The sequence below is a fragment of the Myxine glutinosa genome, chromosome 8, assembly GCF_964187855.1.
Source record: "Myxine glutinosa chromosome 8, kmMyxGlut1.1, whole genome shotgun sequence".
Classification (NCBI taxonomy): Eukaryota; Metazoa; Chordata; class Myxini; order Myxiniformes; family Myxinidae; genus Myxine; species Myxine glutinosa.
The window spans coordinates 82,196,129-82,217,983 of record NC_136268.1 but is presented as its reverse complement, the minus strand read 5'-3'; the positions used below and the strand labels follow the sequence as shown (position 1 = coordinate 82,217,983).

At 42.5% G+C, this 21,855-nt stretch overlaps 1 protein-coding gene across 1 annotated transcript in view; it reads right to left on the bottom strand.

Annotated features, from left to right (window-relative positions):
- Nucleotides 1-21,855, bottom strand: part of LOC137432639 (extracellular sulfatase Sulf-2) — a 95,843-nt gene that overhangs the window by 35,942 nt on the left and 38,046 nt on the right. The window contains exons 9-12 of the mRNA XM_068124725.2: nucleotides 9,752-9,796; nucleotides 8,423-8,552; nucleotides 8,098-8,305; nucleotides 6,045-6,159 (exon numbers count right to left, since the gene is read on the bottom strand). Coding sequence (XP_067980826.2) covers nucleotides 6,045-6,159; nucleotides 8,098-8,305; nucleotides 8,423-8,552; nucleotides 9,752-9,796 — 498 coding nt within the window. The remainder of the gene's footprint in view (nucleotides 1-6,044; nucleotides 6,160-8,097; nucleotides 8,306-8,422; nucleotides 8,553-9,751; nucleotides 9,797-21,855) is intronic.

Here is a 21,855-nt window from a genome sequence, read left to right as displayed (position 1 = left end):
GACTTTGACGTGGCGACCCAATTTTCAATAGCGTTCTTCCTTATGCCTAGATACCCCACACACCAGATTAGAAGTTGGTACTTCGCTTATTTTTCAAGATATTCCGCTCACAAGGTTCAGACATACATGGCGGCGGCCATCTTGGATTTTGACGTGGCGACCCAATTTTCAATAGCGTTCTTCCTTATGCCTAGATACACCCACACACCAGATTAGAAGTTGGTACTTCGCTTATTTTTCAAGATATTCCGCTCACAAGGTTCAGACATACATGGCATCAGACATACATGGCGGCGGCCATCTTGGATTTTGACGTGGGTTGCACCCACACACCAAATTTGAATGCGGTCCTTCGCTTACGCATGCCCACACGCACGGATGGACGGACGGACGGACGGACGGACACACGGACAGAAGGGAAAACCATAGTCCCCCTTTCGCTCCGCGGTGTGACGGGGGACAATTAGAAGATGGGTACAGAAACGTTTTCTTTGCTGAGAGATCAGAGCATACAGATCAGATCAAAAAGGAGCAAAAGAGCAAAATCTGATCTGATCTGAGAGATCAGAGCAAAAAGGTGAATGCTAGACTAAAGAATGTTGCAACAGGTTTGAAAAGCCTCATGGGCAGCCAAAGTATACAAAAATAAATACAGTTTGGTGCAAGAATAATGGCCAGAAACCTTGGAATTACAATTCATGATTGGAGTATGTAGTTTCAAATCTTGAGGAATAATAACGGTAACATTGATTGACTCTGTCATAGACTACTCGACCAAATACTCTACCAAATACCAAACAAATACTCCAACAAGTAATAAATACTAACCTCCACCAAATATTTCAAGGTAGGTAACCTATTCCCATGTTCCCATGAGAAATGATGGAAATACATATATGTATATACAGTCACGTGCAAAAGTAAGTACACCCCATGTAAAGTTTTGCCTTTTTCAACATATTTCAACATACAGAAATTTGATCTTCATTTCAACAATATTGATAGATAAAGGTGATATAATATAACAAATATCATGAAACATTTACATTTTGTAGTCCATTGTATAATTTAAATAAACATAAATGCAAATTTCGCATGTGGAAAAAGTAAGTACACCCTTGGCTCTAATAGATGATATTGCCCCCTTTGGCACAAACAACCTCAAGTAGGCGTTTCTTATAACTGTCTACCAGTCTCTGACATCGACTGGGAGAAATGTTTGCCCACTCCTCCATGCAGAATTCTTTCAGCTGGGCGATGTTTGAGGGGTTTCTTGCATGCACAGCTCGTTTCAAATCCCCCCCACAACATCTCGATGGGATTTAGATCCGGGCTTTGACTTGGCCATTCCAGAACCCTCCATTTCTTTCTTTTCAGCCATTCCTTGGTGGATTTACTGGTATGTTTCGGGTCATTGTCACGTTGCAAGGTCCACCTTCGAACACGAATTAATAAAACGCACATTTTTTAACTGTTCTTTTCGTCAAGTTTAGTTTGAGTACAAAGCGGACGTGGACGGGCTTTGCATTTTGAGATGCTTTCTGTTTTCATTGTAATTATAAATGATGTATATTTCGTAAGAAATAAAATAAGAGGCATTACTTTTGTACCGAACATCATAATATACATATACAAGCAAGTATGTGTGGACACACATTCACACGTACTTTTGAACAATTAAATAAATCATTTATATTCTCAGACCAACCAGTGTAATGGTTAGACAGTCCATTCCAAATCTGGGAGGTCGGTGATTCAACCACCGTCCAAATCATTCCAAAGACTTTTAAAATGGTAGGTCCGTGCTGCTTCCTTGCTTGAAGCTCAACATTTAAAAATATATAGCATGGAAAAATAACTCAGGGAATGCAATGGCAAACCACCCAGTATAACCCTTGCCAAGAAACTGCTTCAGGAGCACCAATGCTCTGTGAAGAGTGTGATACATCAAATCGATTAAAATTCTCAAACCGAGGCTCATGATAAAAACGAAACATCTATACACTGACAGTAGGTGATCAAGCGTAAATTGAACAAGGGTGAAACAAGGAAAGCTGGAGATCCATCAAAGTCAAAAAGGAAACACTGTACGAGATGAGGAAGCAAGTTTCATGACGAGCAAGGATGCAGTGGAGACAGAAATTTCAACATTGGAATGCTGTTGAGATGGTTTACCAATACATGCAGACAACGGTCCGTCTGGCTGAATTAGTCATGGGGGGCTGGTGAAAGGTGCAGAAATTCCGTCGGCCATTTGATTATAGATTCACGTTTCTGGTTTCTGGCGGTTTCTGGCGCTGCTATTTGAAGTAGGAAATAAAGATTGCATTGGAGGAAAGGTTTTTGAAGTCAAAAATACGAGAGCAAGTCAGAAGGTATACACACTAGCAGCTGGCATCTATGTATTTATTATGTTAACAAAATGGCTGAATTTTGATGCTCCCACCCGGTCCCCAAATATGCTAATGCATCTACTCCTTTCTTTACTTCCATAAATCCTCCCAAACTCTTGTTCCTCCTCATTTGTTTCATCCTCCGTGTTCCTTTTTCCTTTTACTCCAGGAATATAAACTAAGTTCCCTTCTCCTAACATTAATTTTCTCAATTTAGCATCCCTCCACCCATTCATACCAAATAATTAAATGTCCCCTTGGGTACTTCATCGAGAGATAATAATACATGGAACTATTGATTGATCAGGGTGGCATAGGCAGGTAATGAGGTAAGTGAAGTTAGATTGAAGGGGAAAATTATATGGGTAGCTGGAGGGAGAGATGGCTGAATCGAGTGCGATGATTTATGAATGTCATCTTATGGTCCATGTGTTCAGGGGATAGTACCGGCTGTTGCTGACATCCCTCTTAGTAAGGGGATTATGCACCCATCTGAGAATAAATAGCAACACAGTGTTTACATTGTGCTATTTATGATCTACAGGCAGGTGTTGTCCATAACCGTTATGTCCTCTGGGACCATTACGTTCAGCTACAGCAGACTTTTGATGAATATATTAGGAGCATCGCATTCGGCCAGACCACGAGCACACAATGGTCTATTATTTTCACAAAACGCAGTGGGATCTCCATTATCCGAGAGAAATTCATCTTTCGGATCACTCAGCTTAAAGTCACCTGGATAGAAGGTAAATCGCTTCTCAGGGTATTTACATTCATGCTGTTTACCGACAGACGTCAGTAGAGTGCAGCCATATAACACCTAGGACCATGCTTACATTTTAGAACTCATCAACAGAAAGAGGCATCACACAGGAAGTGAATGAGATTTCAAATGACTGATAATAAGGTTTCAATATACACAGTAACATATTATATAATGATGGGAAGTGCGACGTCTGTCCGTGCGTTTGTGCGTTCGGCTGTCTCCGGTTTCTGGCGCTGCTATTGAAAATTTCCACGTGGAGAAAAAGCTCAAGATTCAACCAAAACAAACATTTTAAGTGGTGATGGTATATTTTGCCCTCTTTTTATACAAATACAACCTCCACCGCCTGATGTTTCACCACCATTTCGTGATGGGAGGTACACATAACTCAGAGCTTTGAGGGCAACACAATCACCCTCTTTAAAGTTCATGAAATCATTTAAATTGATAAATTAACTTAAACCTTTCCCGGATACCTTTGCTTGCTTTTCCCGTCACAGGGAATGGGTACTCTTCCTCTAATAATATTATAATAACTGGAAAGCAGGTACTGCTCACTGCTGCCACCTAGATGGCAAACTTCAGAATTGTATATAGGATATAACTACCACTCTACTACTACTACTGCTGCTACCACCTCTTTTCAGACCCCAATTATTCCTGCGGTATTGTGGGATCGGCCGAGTAAAGCTTTTGGCCCAATTATTTCACGAGTTGGTTGGCCAGGCTTGACTTTCGATTCGTGGGATCTTCAACCTCCACCAACGAATGATATCATATGGGACCCTGCCTGCGAATCGTCAATCTGAAAGTTTATAGTCAGGTTGGGAATCAAACCTAGACCAGACAGCTCAAAGGTACGTGGGATTCCTCTACACCATACCAGAACAACCTGCCTGTCCTCAGTGGGTTTTTTTAGGGTATGGAAGAGGTGAGGGCAACTTGCCATGGGAAGTTACTATGGTGAGTAGTTGTTCCCATGCTCACCTTTCCACTTCTCCCACCACCACTTCCCATACCCTCTACTCCACCCCCTTTCATCCTTGATTTCCAGAGAAGAAGAAGGAGGAGGAAGAGACAACTTTACAAGTCTGAGATGCAGTGAGTGGGTATACTAGTCCAGGAAAACTTGGATTATTAAGCTCATGTGCCGATTCCTTCAGATCAAATATAAAGATATGTCATCTCAACCTTGCTGGGACCAAAGGTAATGTGAGTCAGTAACGTCACAGGTACAAGGTAGAAAAATCTACGACGAAGACTACTACAATGGCGATGACTATTACTCCTACCCTGTTTAACTGTCCCAACTATTATGACCTTCTTGTGGGGTGGCCCAGGGAATGTTTTTGTCCTACGTTTTTCAGTAACTTTATGGCCGGGGAAGACGTTCGCCTGAAGGTGGCAGGACTTTGTAATTTGTTCAGGGTGCTGGTAATAACTCGCATCCTCTTCATAAAAGACTGTGGTTTTTCTTTAATGTGCATACACTATTGCTAGCATCTAATGTTCATTTGAGAGAGGGACACACATTGATGCACCATCCGACAGGTAAAGCACCAGGATGGAAGTTCATAGCTTCATTGAGATTCCAACCCTGGCTATATAACTCAAAGGTGAGTACACACAACTCTAAGCCAGAACCTGCCAGCCCCTTCTTGCTAATTACATTCAAGTACTTCCATATTGAAAAAAAGTTGGCTCGCTTTCGAGTATTGAGAGGATAACATTCTTATAACTTTTTGATCTTCCTGCTGCCACTCCTCCAACTCTTCCCCTACCTCCCTGCTCACCCCCTCTCGTGCACTATAAAAAGGTAGCTGCCCTTCATTGGGGTATTTTATGTACAATTGTTTAGACATCGTAGAATTGTAGAATTGTTTAGGGCCTTTCACTCAATCACCGCAGGCAGATTGGTGGTCTTTCTGTCCTCTACCGACTCATCTCTGGCCTAGCCCCCCCCCCCACCCCACCCCCCAGCTCTGTCTGTGCTCTGTCCCCCAAATACTACTACAGGTCGCACAAGATCTTCCAGCAACCCACTTCTGGTGAAACTGCCAAAATCAAGACTCTCTGCTCACCTTCACTCCTCTTTTCTCCCACCTCTGAAACAAACTCCCTCACTCTCTTCAATCCCTCTCCTCCCTCCAGGTCTTTAAAACAGCTGTTCACCACCATCTCTTATCTTCCCCCATCCAAAACCTTGATCTTTTCTACCCCCGTTAATTCACCCCAGATCCACTTTTCTGAAATACCGACTTCTTTCCTGGAAGTCCTAGCAGTGTCCGTGTGTTTTTTTACGTCTCCCACCCCCCCCCCCACCCCTTCCCACGCCGCCTCCCCCCAAGCCCACTCCCTCCCACAGATCTCCCGATGTCCCTGCTGTCAAATGTTGTACTTGTGTGCTTCCCCCTCTCTCCCCATCTTGTCTCCCTCTTCCTTTATTACGTCTTATGTGTCGTTTTTTTTTTTTTGTCATTAATGTTATCTCTTACACGAGCCTCGATCTTGTATACAAAAAAAGGGAAGAAAAAAAACAAAAAACGCCCATCACATGAAGAAAAATGTAACGGTGGGGGTACTCATGTCATTATATATTTAACTTTCTATTTGACTTGTACTATGGTGTTTCATCTTTTATCCTCAGATTTATTTCCTGAAAATGAAACATGAAGGGAACGACTGAAACGTCAATTGGCGACACTCAAATCCCTTGTCAGGATGAACCAGAGACCAGAGTTACAATGTTTATTCCACTTAACCTTAAAGAGAACCTGAAATAGCATCACATTATCAACACAACACCTTCCAGCAATCACACACTACTGAGCAACCACACCAACAATATAAAGGTCAGGCTTTCATCACAACATATCACACACCGGGAAGTGAGCTGGGTGACAGTAGGAACTCGATACTGAACAGATCTCACCGCAGCCGCCATCAAGAAACTGCCATCACCAGATCCTTCTTCCGCAAAAGAAGGTCCCTCCGAACCTGGATATGAGGATGGGGGGGAGTTCAGAGCTGAATGAGAAAATTGTTACGGTTGCACCTTTTATTTCAGCAATGCTCACTGCCAAAAAAAAGACAAAATAAAATAGAGGAGGCTCTTAATTACGGGTTCGACCGTCTTTGGCCTAAACAGGTTGAGGCATCGATTCCACACAATGTCCTTCGGTAACAGGTAATAATTGTTTATGAGCACTAAAGGTTGTTGGTCTAAGGATGAAGATAGCTGTGGATAGGTTGTGATGTGTTGGTCTAAGAATCTAAGAGATCACAAAGGTGCTCGAGACGACGAGTCTGTAGGTAGGTGAAGGTGTGCGACATTGCTGCTATTCTCTGTAAAGTCGTTCTGAAGAATACAAGCTTGTTGTTTAGAATATCTTTTGTTGTTATTGTTCATTCACTGATTAGATGTTTGGGTACCTGCTGCTTTAGATGTTTGGGTACCTGTTGTTTGGGTACCTGTACATTGTTCAAAGGGGAAAAGGTGCATGTCTGTTTTTGAAGGTTGATGTGATTTGAGTTACTGTAGCACATCTGTTACATCTTACAGTCTTCTATCTTTAGTTTCACTTTTTATCTCAAGTTCCAAAATGAGTAATAAGCATCCACAACAATCCTTGACCATGTTGTGAAACATTGGCCGAGGCCCTCTTTTCTTTTCTTTTTCTTCCGTCCTCACCTTTTCACCTTTGCTTTTAAATTTGTTTTCTCCACAACTACTGGAGCGATTTTTTTTTTTTTTTTGTGTACAAGATCGAGACTCGTGTAAGAGCTAACATTAATCACAAAAAGACAAGCCGACACATAAAACATAAGATAAAGGGAGCGGGAGACAATATGGGGAGAGAGAGGGAAGCACACAAGTACAACATTTGAGAGCGGGGACATCGGGAGATCTGTGGGAGGGAGAGGGCTTGGGGGGAGGAGGCACGGGAAGGGGGGGGGGGGGGTGGGAGAGGATAAAACACATGGACACTGCTCGGACTTCCAGGAAAGAAGTCGGATTTTCAAGAAAGTATATCTGGGGTGAATTAACGGGGGTAGAAAAGATCAAGGTTTTGTTCAAGGATTGACAAATTTGTAAAGATCAAGGATTGAGATGAAACGTTCAACATGGGAGTGCCTATCCATTGAGAACGTTTAAACAAAGTTAAATGATGCTCGGATGGAAAATGTGGCCGACATTACAAAAAAGTCTGTGTACTGTAGGCATGGGTTGCAGGGTGTTTCACGTATCAGAAATAAACAGCCTCGACCTCTCTTTGCTTGGCCTTGGCCGATTTTTTTTTTTCTTCCCTTTTATTATGTTTAGCACCAGGTAATGGCACTCCAATAAAAACAGATTTTATTTGATAAAAAATATTACGTTACTGCTCGTCTTTTTTCTTATTGTACACTGGCTGGGGTACCCGGCTTTTCCCAGTGCAGATCTGATCCTGTTGGCATTTTTAAGAAATCAATTATTTCTTGTGGGGGCCTAAAATACTTCCCTACACCAACTGAGGTGTGGGGTCGGGGATCAGAATACTACCTTTCACAAAGGCTTAGGTAATTCAGAGCGATTTTTTTAATCCAACAAAATCCTAATTTTTTTCCAGATTTTTCAAAAACGTTTTTTGCGTAAAACGCTCCCCGGCACTCACTGATGAACCTCAAAGTTTGACGAAGATCTGTTTGGTCATCTCTGAGAAAAATGGCGATACACACGCATGAAGACACGCAGCCACAGACACACACCTCTCTTATGGTATAGATTTTCACACTGGCTGCTTGTGACATTATAGCATTCAATGTGGTGACCAACCCTGTCAAAGTGTAGCTGCAAATGCACGAAATTATTTGAACAGGACCTTTTTCCCAGGTAAAGACACTAATTCTACCGGCCATCCATATGACCAGAATCCCTCAGTTTCTTTCACTCACCGATATCACGGTCCAGAAGCCGCAGGCTGCGAGTCATCCTGAAACGATGAGCCATTCTCATCTGGTCATCCTCCTGAGAGCAAGAGCAGCATCGTGATCCACGCTCAACTGCTCTCCGCGCACGCCTCTGCGAGTGCCCGCTCTTTTGAAAGTCAATGCACCTGTGCAGCTGCACACGGCCTGTTGGGCTGGTCTTGCAGTGCCATTGCTGTGAGTAAGACATTTGGAGCAATTCAGGGATTTTGTATGCACTAATTATTAAACAGGAAGCAGGAATATTGCTTCTGCATTACGCAGGCCTTTTTCACATATATATGTTCTGAACCTGATCTCGCCGGACGCATGGCCTCCAGTGCTTGCCCCGCAGGCAGATGGCTTGTTGGAGAGTCATGCTTGGCACGGGATGCGTTGCAAGTGTCTCGGATTTGGACTCCAGGTACTTTTTCCTTAACCTCCTGTGTAGACAAAGCATCCTTGCATTTTTCACAAATAACAATTTGTTGAATTCCAGCACAGATATTAGACCATTTGGCCAGTGATGTCTGTTTCCTAAAATATTTTATCTGTCACAAACTCTTTGCAGAATTTACTCATTGTACAAAATAATATTCATGGTAAACTATAAATGTTATTAGCAGCTCTGATTTCAAATTTCAAGAAGCAACTTGACACTTTAAAACACTTTAAAGAGTTTCATGAATTCACTACATTGTGGATTTCCATTAGTTTACAAACTTTGTAATTATATTCAAGCACATACAATATATGCAAGGACTAAACACAAAGGATACCAGCCAGGGGTCCAATCACTTATCACTTCTAATCCTGAATGGTATGTGTATGTGTGTGTGTCTTTAATTAGATCTATTGGCCGATATATATTCCAAGTTTCAGCTAGTTTCAATGCATGGCCTTTGATATATGAGCGCCAACACATTTTTTTTTTGTATACAAGATCGAGGCTCGTGAAAGAACTAACATTAATCACAAAGAAAAAACAAACGGACACATAAAACATATAATGAGGGGAGCGGTAATATGGGGAGAGAATGGGAAGCACACAAGCACAACATTTGAGAACAGGGACATTGGGAGATCTGTGGGAGGGAGAGGGCTGGAGGGGAGGAGGTGTGGGAAGAGGGGGGGGGGGGGTTGGAGAAGTATACTCATACTTAATAAAAGTCAATAATGCGGAAACAGACGTTGCTGAAATTTGGAACATATTACCACAACGTACAAAGCATTTACTGCTGAAATTTGCAGCCGATTTTGTCCAGTAGAAGCCTCGAAACGTATTTTCAGTCCCCATGTTAAAGCTGCATACAGAGAAACGATCCCTCATATAAAGGGAGGATAGGTCGGGATTTATAGCTAGGTCGGCAGTCAAAGCCAGGCTAGACGGCCGAGAGACAAGTGCACGTACATCTAAGATATCCTGCCAGCCCCACAGTATATACTCGTATATTGAAAAATAAAAATTTGGCATTTCTTGAACTATTGCAATTTGCAAGTAGGCCAACATTCCGATAACCTTTTGAACTCCCCAGATGATATCAACACAAGATCCTCCACTAACCTTGGATCACCATATCATCACCATAGATCAGGTAATTAAACACTTTTGTGGTTGTTCTGAAAGATAAAACACACTTACCCTTTCTCAACAAGGAAACTATCTCTCCATATTATCATCTTCCTGCTGGAGATGCATACAGAAAAAAACAAACACAAAAAAATTCAAAATTCGTGTTAATCACATGCTTTATATGTACAGTCCGTATAACGTTTGTCATCCAATAAAGTAAATAACAACACAACTTCAAATTCTAGCTCATGTAGTCAGGTTCACTATGTTTTTTCGTTCAAAATCATGGTAGATGAGCAAACCTATACATTTTTGGAAACGTTATTACATGGAAAATCTGAAAATCAATGTTTACATTTGCCAATTCCGACCAATTCGATTTGACCAATTCGACCAATTCGACCAATTCCATTCGACCAATTCGACCATTCGACCATTCGACCAATCGTTTCGATCGACCATTCGACCATTCGACCAATTCGATCGATTCGATTCGATTCGATTCATCGAATTCGATTCGATCGACCATTCGACCAATTCGATTTGCCAATCAATTTGACCGACCTTTGCTTGTGTCGAACGGACTGTGAAAACGATGCGGACTATATTGTCGGATACGACACACAGGACAGTGATGACGAACTCTAAATGGCATATTCTGTAATCGTGTATGTTTGATGCCATTGACTGCCTGTGTATATTTTGTCATTGACTGCCTGTGTAGATGTGAAGTTATACCGACTGCATGTGTATATATGATTTTGCTGACTGCCTGTGTATGTTTGGTGATATGAATTATTGTGACACATTTTGATGTTATTAACTGCCTGTACAAAATGATAACAAGTATTTGATTATGCAACTTATCGCGAATATAAAGACAGTATTTTGCAATTCAAAACCTTTGATTCGTGTCTTACCATTCCCCATAGCACTAATTTGATACTTTCATTGGATTCCTTGTCCCTGAAAATATAGGTTTAGTATATTTTAAAAAGTTTTTAGGGTAATTAGAGGCAGAAATAGAACAAAATATGTATTTTACAGTGGCCATTTTTAAAATCCAAAATGGCCGCCATACAGGTATCTCTGCAAATGTAAACATTGATTTTTAGTTTCCTTATGCTATAACCTTTCCAAAAATGTATAGGTTTGCTCATCTACCATGATTTTGAACGAAATATAATTTATTGACATAGTGAACCTGACGAATGGAGCACATTTCAAGATTTTCATTGATAATCATGAAAATAAACATCATTACAAGTTCAACACAAATGTTTTCACAATGTGGCAAGAATTTACAACTTTAACAAGATTAGGATCGTTAACAACCCAATGATGGTTAATTTGCCATTTAATGCTTTATGTGGTTATTGTAGAAGCACCACTTCGAAGAGGATGTGGTTTTTAGAGTGTTAGGTCTGCCATGCCATGTTCTATCTGCCATAATCTTTCCTGGGAAAACCACATTTCCAAGCTGGCCTCCAAAGCCAGTCGCCGACTGGGCATCCTCCGTCATGCGAATTCCTTCCTTGGCACAACTGAGCTCCTCACCACATACAAGGCTTTCATCCGCAGCTCAATGGAATACTGCTCTCCCCTCTGGGCCGGTGCTCCTGCCTCACACTTAGCTCGGCTTCACGCTGTTGAAACCAAAGCATTCAGAATCATTGGAATCTCCCGCGATGAAGCTGATTGTGAGGGCCTTTCACTCTCTCACTGCAGGCAGGTTGGTGGTCTTTCTGTCTTCTACCGACTCCTCTCTGGCCTTGCTCCCCCAGCTCTCTCTGTGCTCTGTCCCTCAAATATTCCTACAGGTCGCACAAGATCTGCCAGCAACCCTCTTCTGGTGAAACTGCCGAAATCTCGGCTCTCTGCTCACCTTCACTCTTTCATTCCTCTTTACTCCCACCTCTAGACCAAACTCCCTCACTCTCTTCAATCCCACTCTTCCCTCCAGGTCTTTAAAACAGCTGTTCACCACAATCTCTTGTCTTCCTCTATCCAAAACCTTGATCTTTTCTACCCCCGTAAATTCACCCCAGATCCACTTTTTTGAAATACCGACTTCTTTCCTGGAAGTCTGAGCAGTGTCCATGTGTTTTATACCTCTCCACCCCCCCACCCCCCTTCCCATGCCTCTTCCCCCCAAGCCTTCTCCCTCCCATGGGTCTCCTGATGTCCCTGTTCTCTGCTGTTGTACTTGTGTGCTTCCCTCTCTCTCCCCATCTCGTCTCCGCTCCCTTTATTGTATGCTTTGTGTCCGTTTTTTTTGTGTGTGATTAATGTTATCTCACACGAGCCTCGATCTTGTATACAAAAAATAATAATAATAATAATAATAATTTTAAAAGGCGTTGCAAGCTAGGTAAAAAGTATACATCTGTAAACAATAAATGTGAAATAAAGAACTTATTATTTACAAGGGCTCTTTAATAAAGTGAGTGAGGTATGTAAATATATAGACAGGAATATAAAGTGCGGTGCTTAACCCCAGTCCACCACAAAAAAAAACCGATGCTTTGATTATTATTTATACGCAGAGGAAGGAATGTAAGGGTCCCATATTCATGTTGACACTATAAGCGAGTGATTATATATCAAAGAGGTGGGTGGTTAAACTTTTTGTTCTTCAACTTGTACAAATCGTCCGTTTTCTGAGTATTATTACAGTCCATAAGCATGTTACAGTAACAGAGACAGCATTGCCTCTTAGTCTGACCACCTGCCATTGTAAATCTCCTGTTCTCCGTTCAGATGGTGCGTTTCCTCCCTTCCTCCCAACCAGGCCTGGATTAAGGCAATGAGGGGCCGCAGGCTAATAGGAGGGAAGGGCTGAAGTTGGTACAACATATTGCATAAGAAAAATCGCACCCATGTCCGAAGGAAGCAATATAGTTTGGCATTTTAATATGAAATAGATAAAGCATAGAAACGAACGAAACTCATTAGAATTACTCTTTGGAACCCTTTATAATTACTCCTTGAACCCCTTTAGAATTACCCTTTAGAACCTTCTAAAATTATCCTATGGAACCCTCTCAAATTACCCTTCATAATTACCCTTTAGAACCCTATATAATTACCCTTTAGAATTAACCTTTATAATTATCCTTCAGAATTACCCTTTAGAACCCATTAGTTACACTTTAGAACCCATTATAATTACCCTTTAGAACCTTCTAAAATTATCCTTTAGAATTACCCTTTAGAACCCTATAGAATTACCCTTTAGAATTACCCTTTAGAATTATCCTTTAGAACCCATTAGAGTTACCCTTTACAACCCATTAGAATTACCCTTTAGAACCCTCTAGAATTACACTTTAGATTTTATCCTGTAGATTTACCCTTTACAACCCTTTAGTATTACCCTTCACAACCCTCCAGAATTACACGATTGGTTAGAACGGCTCTTCTTCATTTTTGTCGGATGGATGAACGGATGGAAGGAAGAACATAGCCAAATATTGAAGCAAGTTCATTGCTTACAAATGATCAATTTAAAAACTAACTTCGAAGAAAGGAGATTGGCAAAAACTCCAATAAAACAATTTGGCTTCGTTTATTAGACATACTAGTCGATCAATCATCAATGCGCAAAATGTAAAACAAAAATGAGATTCGAAAATTTGAGGGCCCAGAAAACATGAGGGCCTTATTAGCCCATGGGTTAAATCCAGCTGTGCTCCCACGCTAACAACCCAAATCCCCTCTGTGCTATTTTAATCCACTTTTTCCTACAAGTCGCTTTACCAGAAGTCCCATATGTGTCGTCATGTACATTGTCATGATGTAGAGAAAGGTCTAGCCACTCATGGAAATACAGAAAATTAAGAACAAAGGTTAGCCTTTTGAGATAGAGAAGCAGGGGGCCTGGGCCTCCCTCTCGGCCATATAGTACAGAGTGTATAATGTCTGCAAATGGGCCTCCTGCTCCACAGGCCTTTACATTTCGTGATTTCTGCTACTTGACAGGCAACGTGGAGCCTCCCAGGCCCTCCTTCCTTTACAGAAATGTTGCGGTTAGACTGTATAAACCATGTTTCCGCTTTATGAGCAGCGTTTAACCTGTTTGCATTATGGTTGGATCAAGAGGGAATGATGACCGCAGTGTGGTTGGAGAGAATCCTATGGTATCCTACTGGTGCCAGGAAATGGAAAGTGAGCGTGCGTTGCAATAAACCCAAGGAAACAAGGACTGCACGAACCATACATTACAGAGGCAATCGTGTCAGGTAAACCACACATATTGAATCTTCTCAAGGCAAAGCCCAATTGTAGAAATCCAAGGTTACATGGGAAAGAAAATTACCCAGGAAAGAAATCTTTAACGTTTCATCTAGATCTCGACTTTGTTGTGGCTGGCCTGACCATCTCGAATAGCCTTAGGTCACAGTCTTTGGCCAAAATATTACATAATCAGTTTCATTAACGACCAAACGATTACACACACATACAGGGCGTCTCTAAGTCATATCTTTAATATTTTGAAAGTAAACTAAAATAATAATAATAATGGACATACAGTACAATCATGCAGTTTGCCCTATCTTGTAGCCAACTCCGAGTTTTTATTGACATGTCAGTACATTTCCATATGTGCACCAATATGGAAATGTCAGTACATTTCCAGCTAGAGGTGCCTGTCAGAATGTCTGATATTCAATGTCAGTCCATGTTCACAATTCACACTTTTTTCAGACATTTTTCACAAGTCGCAACATTTTTCAGGGTTAATCTACAGTGGGAAGATACCTGAAAGAAGACAGAGCAATTCATAATTCTCTGAGTTGGGATACAAGATGGTGCAAACCAAAATAGGAAAGAATTTAGGAACACTGATATATATGTATGTATGTGTGTATGTATGTATGTGTATATATATATATATACATATATATATATATATATATATATAAATTATATATATATATATATACGTATATATATATATATATATATATATATATATATAATATATATATATATATATATATAATATATATATACATATATATAATATATATATTATATATATATATATATATATATATATATATATATATATATATATATATACACTTGTGCAGTATGCCGACACATTACATTGTGTAAGCAACAACAAACCATGCTTCGTACGTAGATACATAATGAATAGAAGCTTTATGATTATCGGCAAGCATCCCCGACCTGCTGCGACTTATCAGTTAGGGTTTATTTATTAATTAATTTAACGGATGCGTTTACGGTTTTTTAAAGTAAATTTTAATTTACGGACGCTTTCCGACGGTTCTGTGATTTTTTTTTCCTGGTGTATCAGCTTCGATGTTCATCGGCATGCCAAATTTCAGGTTTCTACGACACCCGGAAGGTACCGAACATTACTATCATTCAGTCAGTCATTCAGTCAATCAGTGGTTAGAAAGAGTACTTTATATATATATATATTGTTGCGGATATGAGGATTGTATTTTTTTTATTGTGTTGTATTTTTTATTTTTTTTTATTTTTTTTGTATACAAGATCGAGGCTCGTGAAAGAGCGAACAATAATCACACAGAAAGACAAACCGACACATAAAACATATAACATAGGGAGCGGTAGACAAGATGGGGAGAGAGGGGGAAGGACACAAACACAACATTTGAGAGCAGGGACCGAGAGACATGGAGACATCGAGAGATCTGAGAGAGGGCGAGGGCTTTGGGGGGGGGGCGTGGGAAGGGGGCGGTGGGAGAGGTATAAAACATATGGACACTGCCAGGACTTCCAGGAAAGAAGTTGGAATTTCAAACAAGGAGGATCTGGGGTGAATTAGCGGGGGTAGAAAAGATCAAGGTTTTGGATGGGGGAAAATAAGAGATGGTGGTGAACAGCTGTTTTAAAGACCTGGAGGGAGGAGTGGGATTGAAGGGAGTGAGGGAGTTTGTTCCAGAGGCGGGAGAAAAGAGGAATGAAAGAGTGAAGGTGAGCAGAGAGCCGAGATTTCGGCAGTTTAACCATCAGAGGGTTGCTGGCAGATCTTGTGCGACCTGTAGGAATATTTGGGGGACAGAGCACAGAGAGAGCTGGGGGTGCAAGGCCGGAGAGGAGTCGGTAGAAGACAGAAAGACCACCTACCTGCCTGCGGTGAGTGAGTGAAAGGCCCTCAGAGATAGCTTCATCGCGGGAGATTCCAATAATTCTGAAAGCTTTGGTTTCAACAGCGTGAAGCCGAGCTAGGTGTGAGGCAGGAGCACCGGCCCATAGGGGAGAACAGTATTCCATTGAGCTGCGGATGAAAGCCTTGTATGTGGTGAGGAGCTCAGGTGTGCCGAGGAAGGACTTCGCACGACGGAGGATGCCCAGTCGGCGACTGGCTTTGGAGGCCAGCTTGGAAATGTGGTTTTCCCAAGAAAGATCATGGCAGATAGTGAGACCCAAAATCTTGAGTGACAGAACTTCTTGGAGAGGATTGTTGAGAAAGTAGATGGGAGGGTTGTCCAGTCGATCTTTTCGGAGAGACATAGTAAGAGTGTGAGATTTGTCAGGATTGAAAGACATGTTCCACTTTTTTGACCAGTCTGTGATTTTGTCCAGGTCGTCAGAGAGTGAGGAGGCAGCAGACTGCCGATCTGAGGGAAGAGGAATGGAGCGGCAGAGAGTGGAGTCATCAGCAAAGAGATAGAGAGGATTTTCGAGAGAGTCAGAGAGATCATTGATGAAGACCAGAAAAAGCACGGGGCCCAGAACACTGCCTTGGGGAACTCCAGCCTGAACAGGAAGAGGAGATGAGAGAAACCCATTCAGGGCCACACGTTGACGACGACTAGAGAGGAAGTCCGCCAGCCATGTGTGGAGATTTCCATGGATACCAAAGGAGGAGAGTTTGGTGAGCAGAGCGGGGTGCCAGACCGTGTCGAAGGCACGTGATATGTCGAGGGAGACAGCTCTAATTTCCTGTTTGGCATTGAGGACCTCCATCCATTGTTGAGACAGCAGAAGCAGCATGTCCAGAGTAGAGTGACCTGGTCTGAAACCAAATTGATGATCAGAGATCAAGCCATTGGAGAAGAGGAAAGATTTCATATCCGAAGCAATGATGGATTCCATGACTTTGCTGATAATTGGGAGAAGGCTGATTGGTCTGTAGTTGCTAGGATCTGTTTTTGCACCTTTTTTGTGCAAAGCGGTGATGTTGGCTGATTTCCAAGCAGATGGCAGTTGACCTTGAGTAAAAGAGAGGGTGAAGAGAACAGAAAGAGGGTGAGATAGAGCAGCAGAGCAGGATTTTAGGACCCGTGGGCTGATGCCGTCGGGTCCAGTTGCAGAATCAGAGTCGAGGGTTGACAGAAACTTTTCCACCTTGTCAGGAGGAAAGGACACGGAGTCCAGGAGCAGCAGGGTACGACTGGATATGGTGGGTACAGAGAGGGATGGGTTTGGGACACAAGATTTAGAGGCAAACACAGAGTTGAGGCATTCAGCTTTTTCACGTGCGGAGTCAGCTGTGTAGCCGTTTGAGGTAAGGGAGGGGATGGAGGGGGAACAAACACCAGAAACGGATTTGACCAGACGCCACCAGGATTTGGAAGAGGGAGACAGATAAGAGAGTTTGGTCTTGAGAATGGAGAGATATTGTTTCCTGGCTCTCCTGAGGGTGGACACACACTTGTTTCGGGCTTTGTGAAAGGAAATGAGATTTCCTTCCGTTGGATTTGCTTTCCAGGAGACGAAGGCAAGTTGTTTCTGGGCAACAGCCTCACCACAAGATTCCGTGTACCATGGACGGGAGGAAGGGTATGACAACTGAAGACGAGATGGGATAAATCTGTGCATGAGAGAGAGCAATTTACTTTGGAAGAATTCCCAGGATGAGTTGATGTCAGAGGTGGTAGAGATGGGAGACCAGTCCAGATGATTGATGGCTGCTTGAAGACCGTGCCAGTTGGCCTGAGTGAAATGCCAGACTCGTCGACGCTGAGCAGGCTCCCTGAGGATGGACAGAGAGATGTCCACTTTAACAAGGACATGATCAGATGATCCGATCGGAGCAGAAGAAGAGCAGCAGACATTTTCAGGGAAGTTAGTCATAACCAAGTCCAGAAGAGAAGATGTTCCGTTGACTGAGATCCGGGTCGGGAAATTGACAGATTGTGTCAGTCCCAGTGAGTCGCAGAAGTCCTTTGCTGAGGAGCCATGGCTGGTGAGAGAGGTACCCACACCCAGCCAACTGGCATGATGACAGTTGAAATCACCACATATGAGGAAGAGAGAGTTGGGATGAATTTTTTTGGGGTCAAATTTTGGGGAATTCTGGGGAATTTTGGGGAATTTGGGGAATTCCCAGTAACCATTGTGGTATTGTGGTAAATTGCTGTGTAACATTGTTTGAGTCTGGCCCCTCCTGCCTCCAGTGTTGTGTAAAGGTTAAAAGGGCGTCCCGGTAGTTAATTCCAATAAACGTTCCATTGAAGGACACTATAATACCCTTGTTCAGTAGCTTATATCTTTATTATGTGTTTTAGGGTAAGGCCTTGTCTTCCATTAGAATGACACTCCATTGCACCAAGTGAAAAAGAAAGATTCCCTTCATCCTTCATTCCCATTCCCAAAACCTCCATTTCCCCTTTCGTCAATTGCCATTCGCATTGCCAACTACAATTGCCGCCATTAAACATGTGCTCGGGTTGGGGAAGAAAGGCGTGCCCGCCCGTCGTCATCAAGGGCGGAGCCAGAGGGTCATGCGACCAACCATGGCCGAGGTGAGCACACCGATGGGCGTGTCCTGAAGGCCGGCGGCTTAATCGCCGGAGGCGCTATAAAAGCGCGCGAGCAAGAGTGACCAGGGCTGAGCTGCGTGGTGAGGTGCAAAGAAAAGAGCTGGGTCGTCAGAGGAGAGCTGAGTCAAAAGGGTCCAAGAGAGAGATGCAAAGAGAGCTGGGTTGTAAGGTCCAGGGCTGAGCTGCGTGGTGAGGTCCATGAAAAGGGCTGAGTCGTCAGAGGAAAGCTGCGGAGTTGTAAGGTCCAAGAGAGAGAAGGGAGATCATCCAGCAGCGATTCTTGTCCAAGAGAAGAGATCATCCAGCAGCGATTCTTGTTCAAAGGAGATCATCCAGGAAAGCACAAAGCCTGCTATTCGTCGCCTTGCTCGCCAGCAGCAGCGTCCACAGCAGCAACAACACTCAACAGCCGCTTGGGGCCTGGACGGCAGTTTGGAGCAGGGCCGCGAAGGAACGGCGGCTGCCCAACGCGCCGATCGTGCTGCAGGACCCATTGGATTGGAGAGGAGAGTGTGGAGCGATTGGAGGAGAGTGAGGAGCGATTAGAGAGGAGAGTGAGGGGTGATTGGAGAGTGGAGAGGGGTGAGTAGCGATTGGAGGGGAGTGTGAGGAATTGGAGAGGAGTGTGAGGGATTGGAGAGGAGTGTGAGGAGGTATTGGAAGAGAGTGTGAGGAGGAGTGGGATTGGAGAGGCGTGAGGGTGGAGAGGAGAGTGTCAGGTGGAGAGGAGTGAGGAGCACATATTATGTGAAATAAATAAATTGTGTTCATTACACCATTTGTGGATCTGATGAATTCCCAGTAACCATTTTGTAAAATCTAATGTGCAGCATCTAAATCAAGATGTCCAAATGTCACACACGTCCATGTCCGTGGGATTCCCACGGGTGACCCCACTCGTATATATATAGTTTGCAAGTTAAAGTGGACCACACACACAGTGTTCGAAACGTTCTCCGAACGAGATGCTCACAACAGACCAAAAAACACAAACCTTTTTTATATGTATATTTATCTTTTCAGCCGAGTTTATATAGTTAGTAAATAAATATCTTAAGAACCTTACGTTGGAGGCACTGTCTGACAGGACTGGTCGTTGGTGGACAGTAGTAGAGAAATGAGAATTCTGGACCACTTGGCCGTTATAAACCTCATGATTAAATTGATCTTTCAGACCACTTATCACTTAGACCACTTGATATTTTATTCTCCATTAACAAGCCACTTAATATTTTTTATTGCAAGAGTGAAGATGAGTGAACAGGAAGGTTTAATTGACAGTGGAGCAGTATGGCAACAACTGGGCACAACAGGCAAAGGAATTATGGAAGAGGAAAAAAGAGGCGGGAGGGCAGGAAACCAGCCAGCTGGAGGCTTTGGTTGAAGAAGGGTTCATTGAAAGATCATCGCGGATGACGTGACACGAGGCAGTGGTGGACTGCCTGCTTGAAGACCTAGAAGGACGAGTAGGTTAACAACCTCAGAATCGTCGTGCCATACACCGGAGATGCGAGGAACAAAGGCCCTACTCCTTAACCTGTAGTCCCTTATTATATGGACCTGAAAAGTAATAATTCAGATGCCAGCTGAAGATTATCGGTACATGACCTTTTGCACCACTTAAACCTTTTAACTATTATTAAACCACTTCACCTTTCAACCATTATTGAACTACTTAGCGGTTTGACCTCCATAAGACAATATAATGATACAACTTTCATATTAAAAACACATTTTTCTTAAATAAAAACATGACATAAAAAATATATTTCTCCCAAAATTTTCCAAAAAGATATCCCCAAAAATCTATTTAAAGACTATTTGAATACGTTCTTGTTTAGTTAAATAAGCAACAACCCCTCTTCAGTGGGGTGCCTGAAAGTCCTCAAAACGAATGGAGGCTGTATTTTTCCATTTCCTCTTTTTCCTTTAACTGATTTATGAAGCCTCCATTATGCCTCGACTATGTATATATAAAAAAAGTAGTAGATGAAGAATATATATCTGTGCATGTGTGTATGTATATGTGCGTTTATATGTATGTGCATGTGTGTATGTACAGTCGTGGCAACAAATATTGGCGCCCTTGCACTTTTTTCAAATAACTCACAATTTTCTCTAAAAATACGTTGAAATTGACGAAAGTATTTTGTCTCCACAATTCTTTATTTCACTGTAATATTACAGAACCTTTGTTTTTGATTCAGAACTGAATATATCCTTTTAAATCAGAAAATAAAAAGAAATAGCATTGATAAAATTATTGACACCCTCGACTTAATATTTGGTAGCACAGCCTTTGAACAAAATAACTGCAGTCAAGCGCTTCCTGTAGCCATGAATGAGCTTCCTACATCTCTCTACTGGCAGTTTGGCCCACTCTTCTTGTGCAAACTGCTCCAGTTCTCCCAGATTTGAAGGGTGCCTTCTCCCAACTGCTGTTTTCAGATCTCCCCCCTCAGAATGGGATTTAGATCTGGACTCATTGCTGGCCACTTCAGAACAGTCCAGCGTTTTGTCTTGAACCATTCCTGGATGCTTTTTGAAGTGTTTGGGGTCATTGTCGTGCTGCAAGACCCACGACCCACGACCTTCGACGGAGACCCAGGTTTCTGACGATGTGTTGAACATTGCGCTCCAAAATGCCTTGGTAATCTCTTGATTTCATAATGCCATGCACACATTCAAAGCACACAGTGCCAGAAGCAGCAATGCAACCCCAAAACATCACTGAACCTCCTCAGTGTTTGACTATAGGGAAGGTGTTCTTTTCTTTGAAGGCTTCATTTTGTTTTCTGTAAACATAGAGATGATGTGCTTTACCAAAAAGCTCTAATTTGGTCTCATCTGTCCACAGGACTTTCTCCCAAAAGGAATTTGACTTGTTCAGGTGTGTTTTGGCAAACTCCAGTTGGGCTTTCTTATGTCTCTGTCTCTGTCTCTCTCAGCAATGGGGTCCTCCTGGGTCTCCTACCATAGAACCCCCTTTTATTAAGTTGGCGGCGGATGGTGTGAGTTGAAATTGTCATACCTTGTATCTGAATGTCAGCTTGAATCTGTTTGACAGTTGCTCAAGGTGCTTTCTCCACCTTTCAAACAATTATTCGCTGCAATCTTCGATCAAGTTTTCTCTTGCGGCCACGTCCAGTGAGGTTTGCTGCAGTGCCGTGGACCTTAAACTTCCTCATAACATTGCGTATGGTGGACACAGGTACATCAAGGTCTCTGGAGATGGACTTGTAGCCTTGAGATTGTCCATGCTGGGCTACAATCTTGTGTCTGACCTACTCAGACAATTCTCTAGTTTTCTTTCTTTTCTCCATGCTCATTGCGGTACACACAGTCACAAAACAGCAGAATAACTCCTTTTCTCCCTTCAAACTGGTTGAATGAGTGATTTTTTAT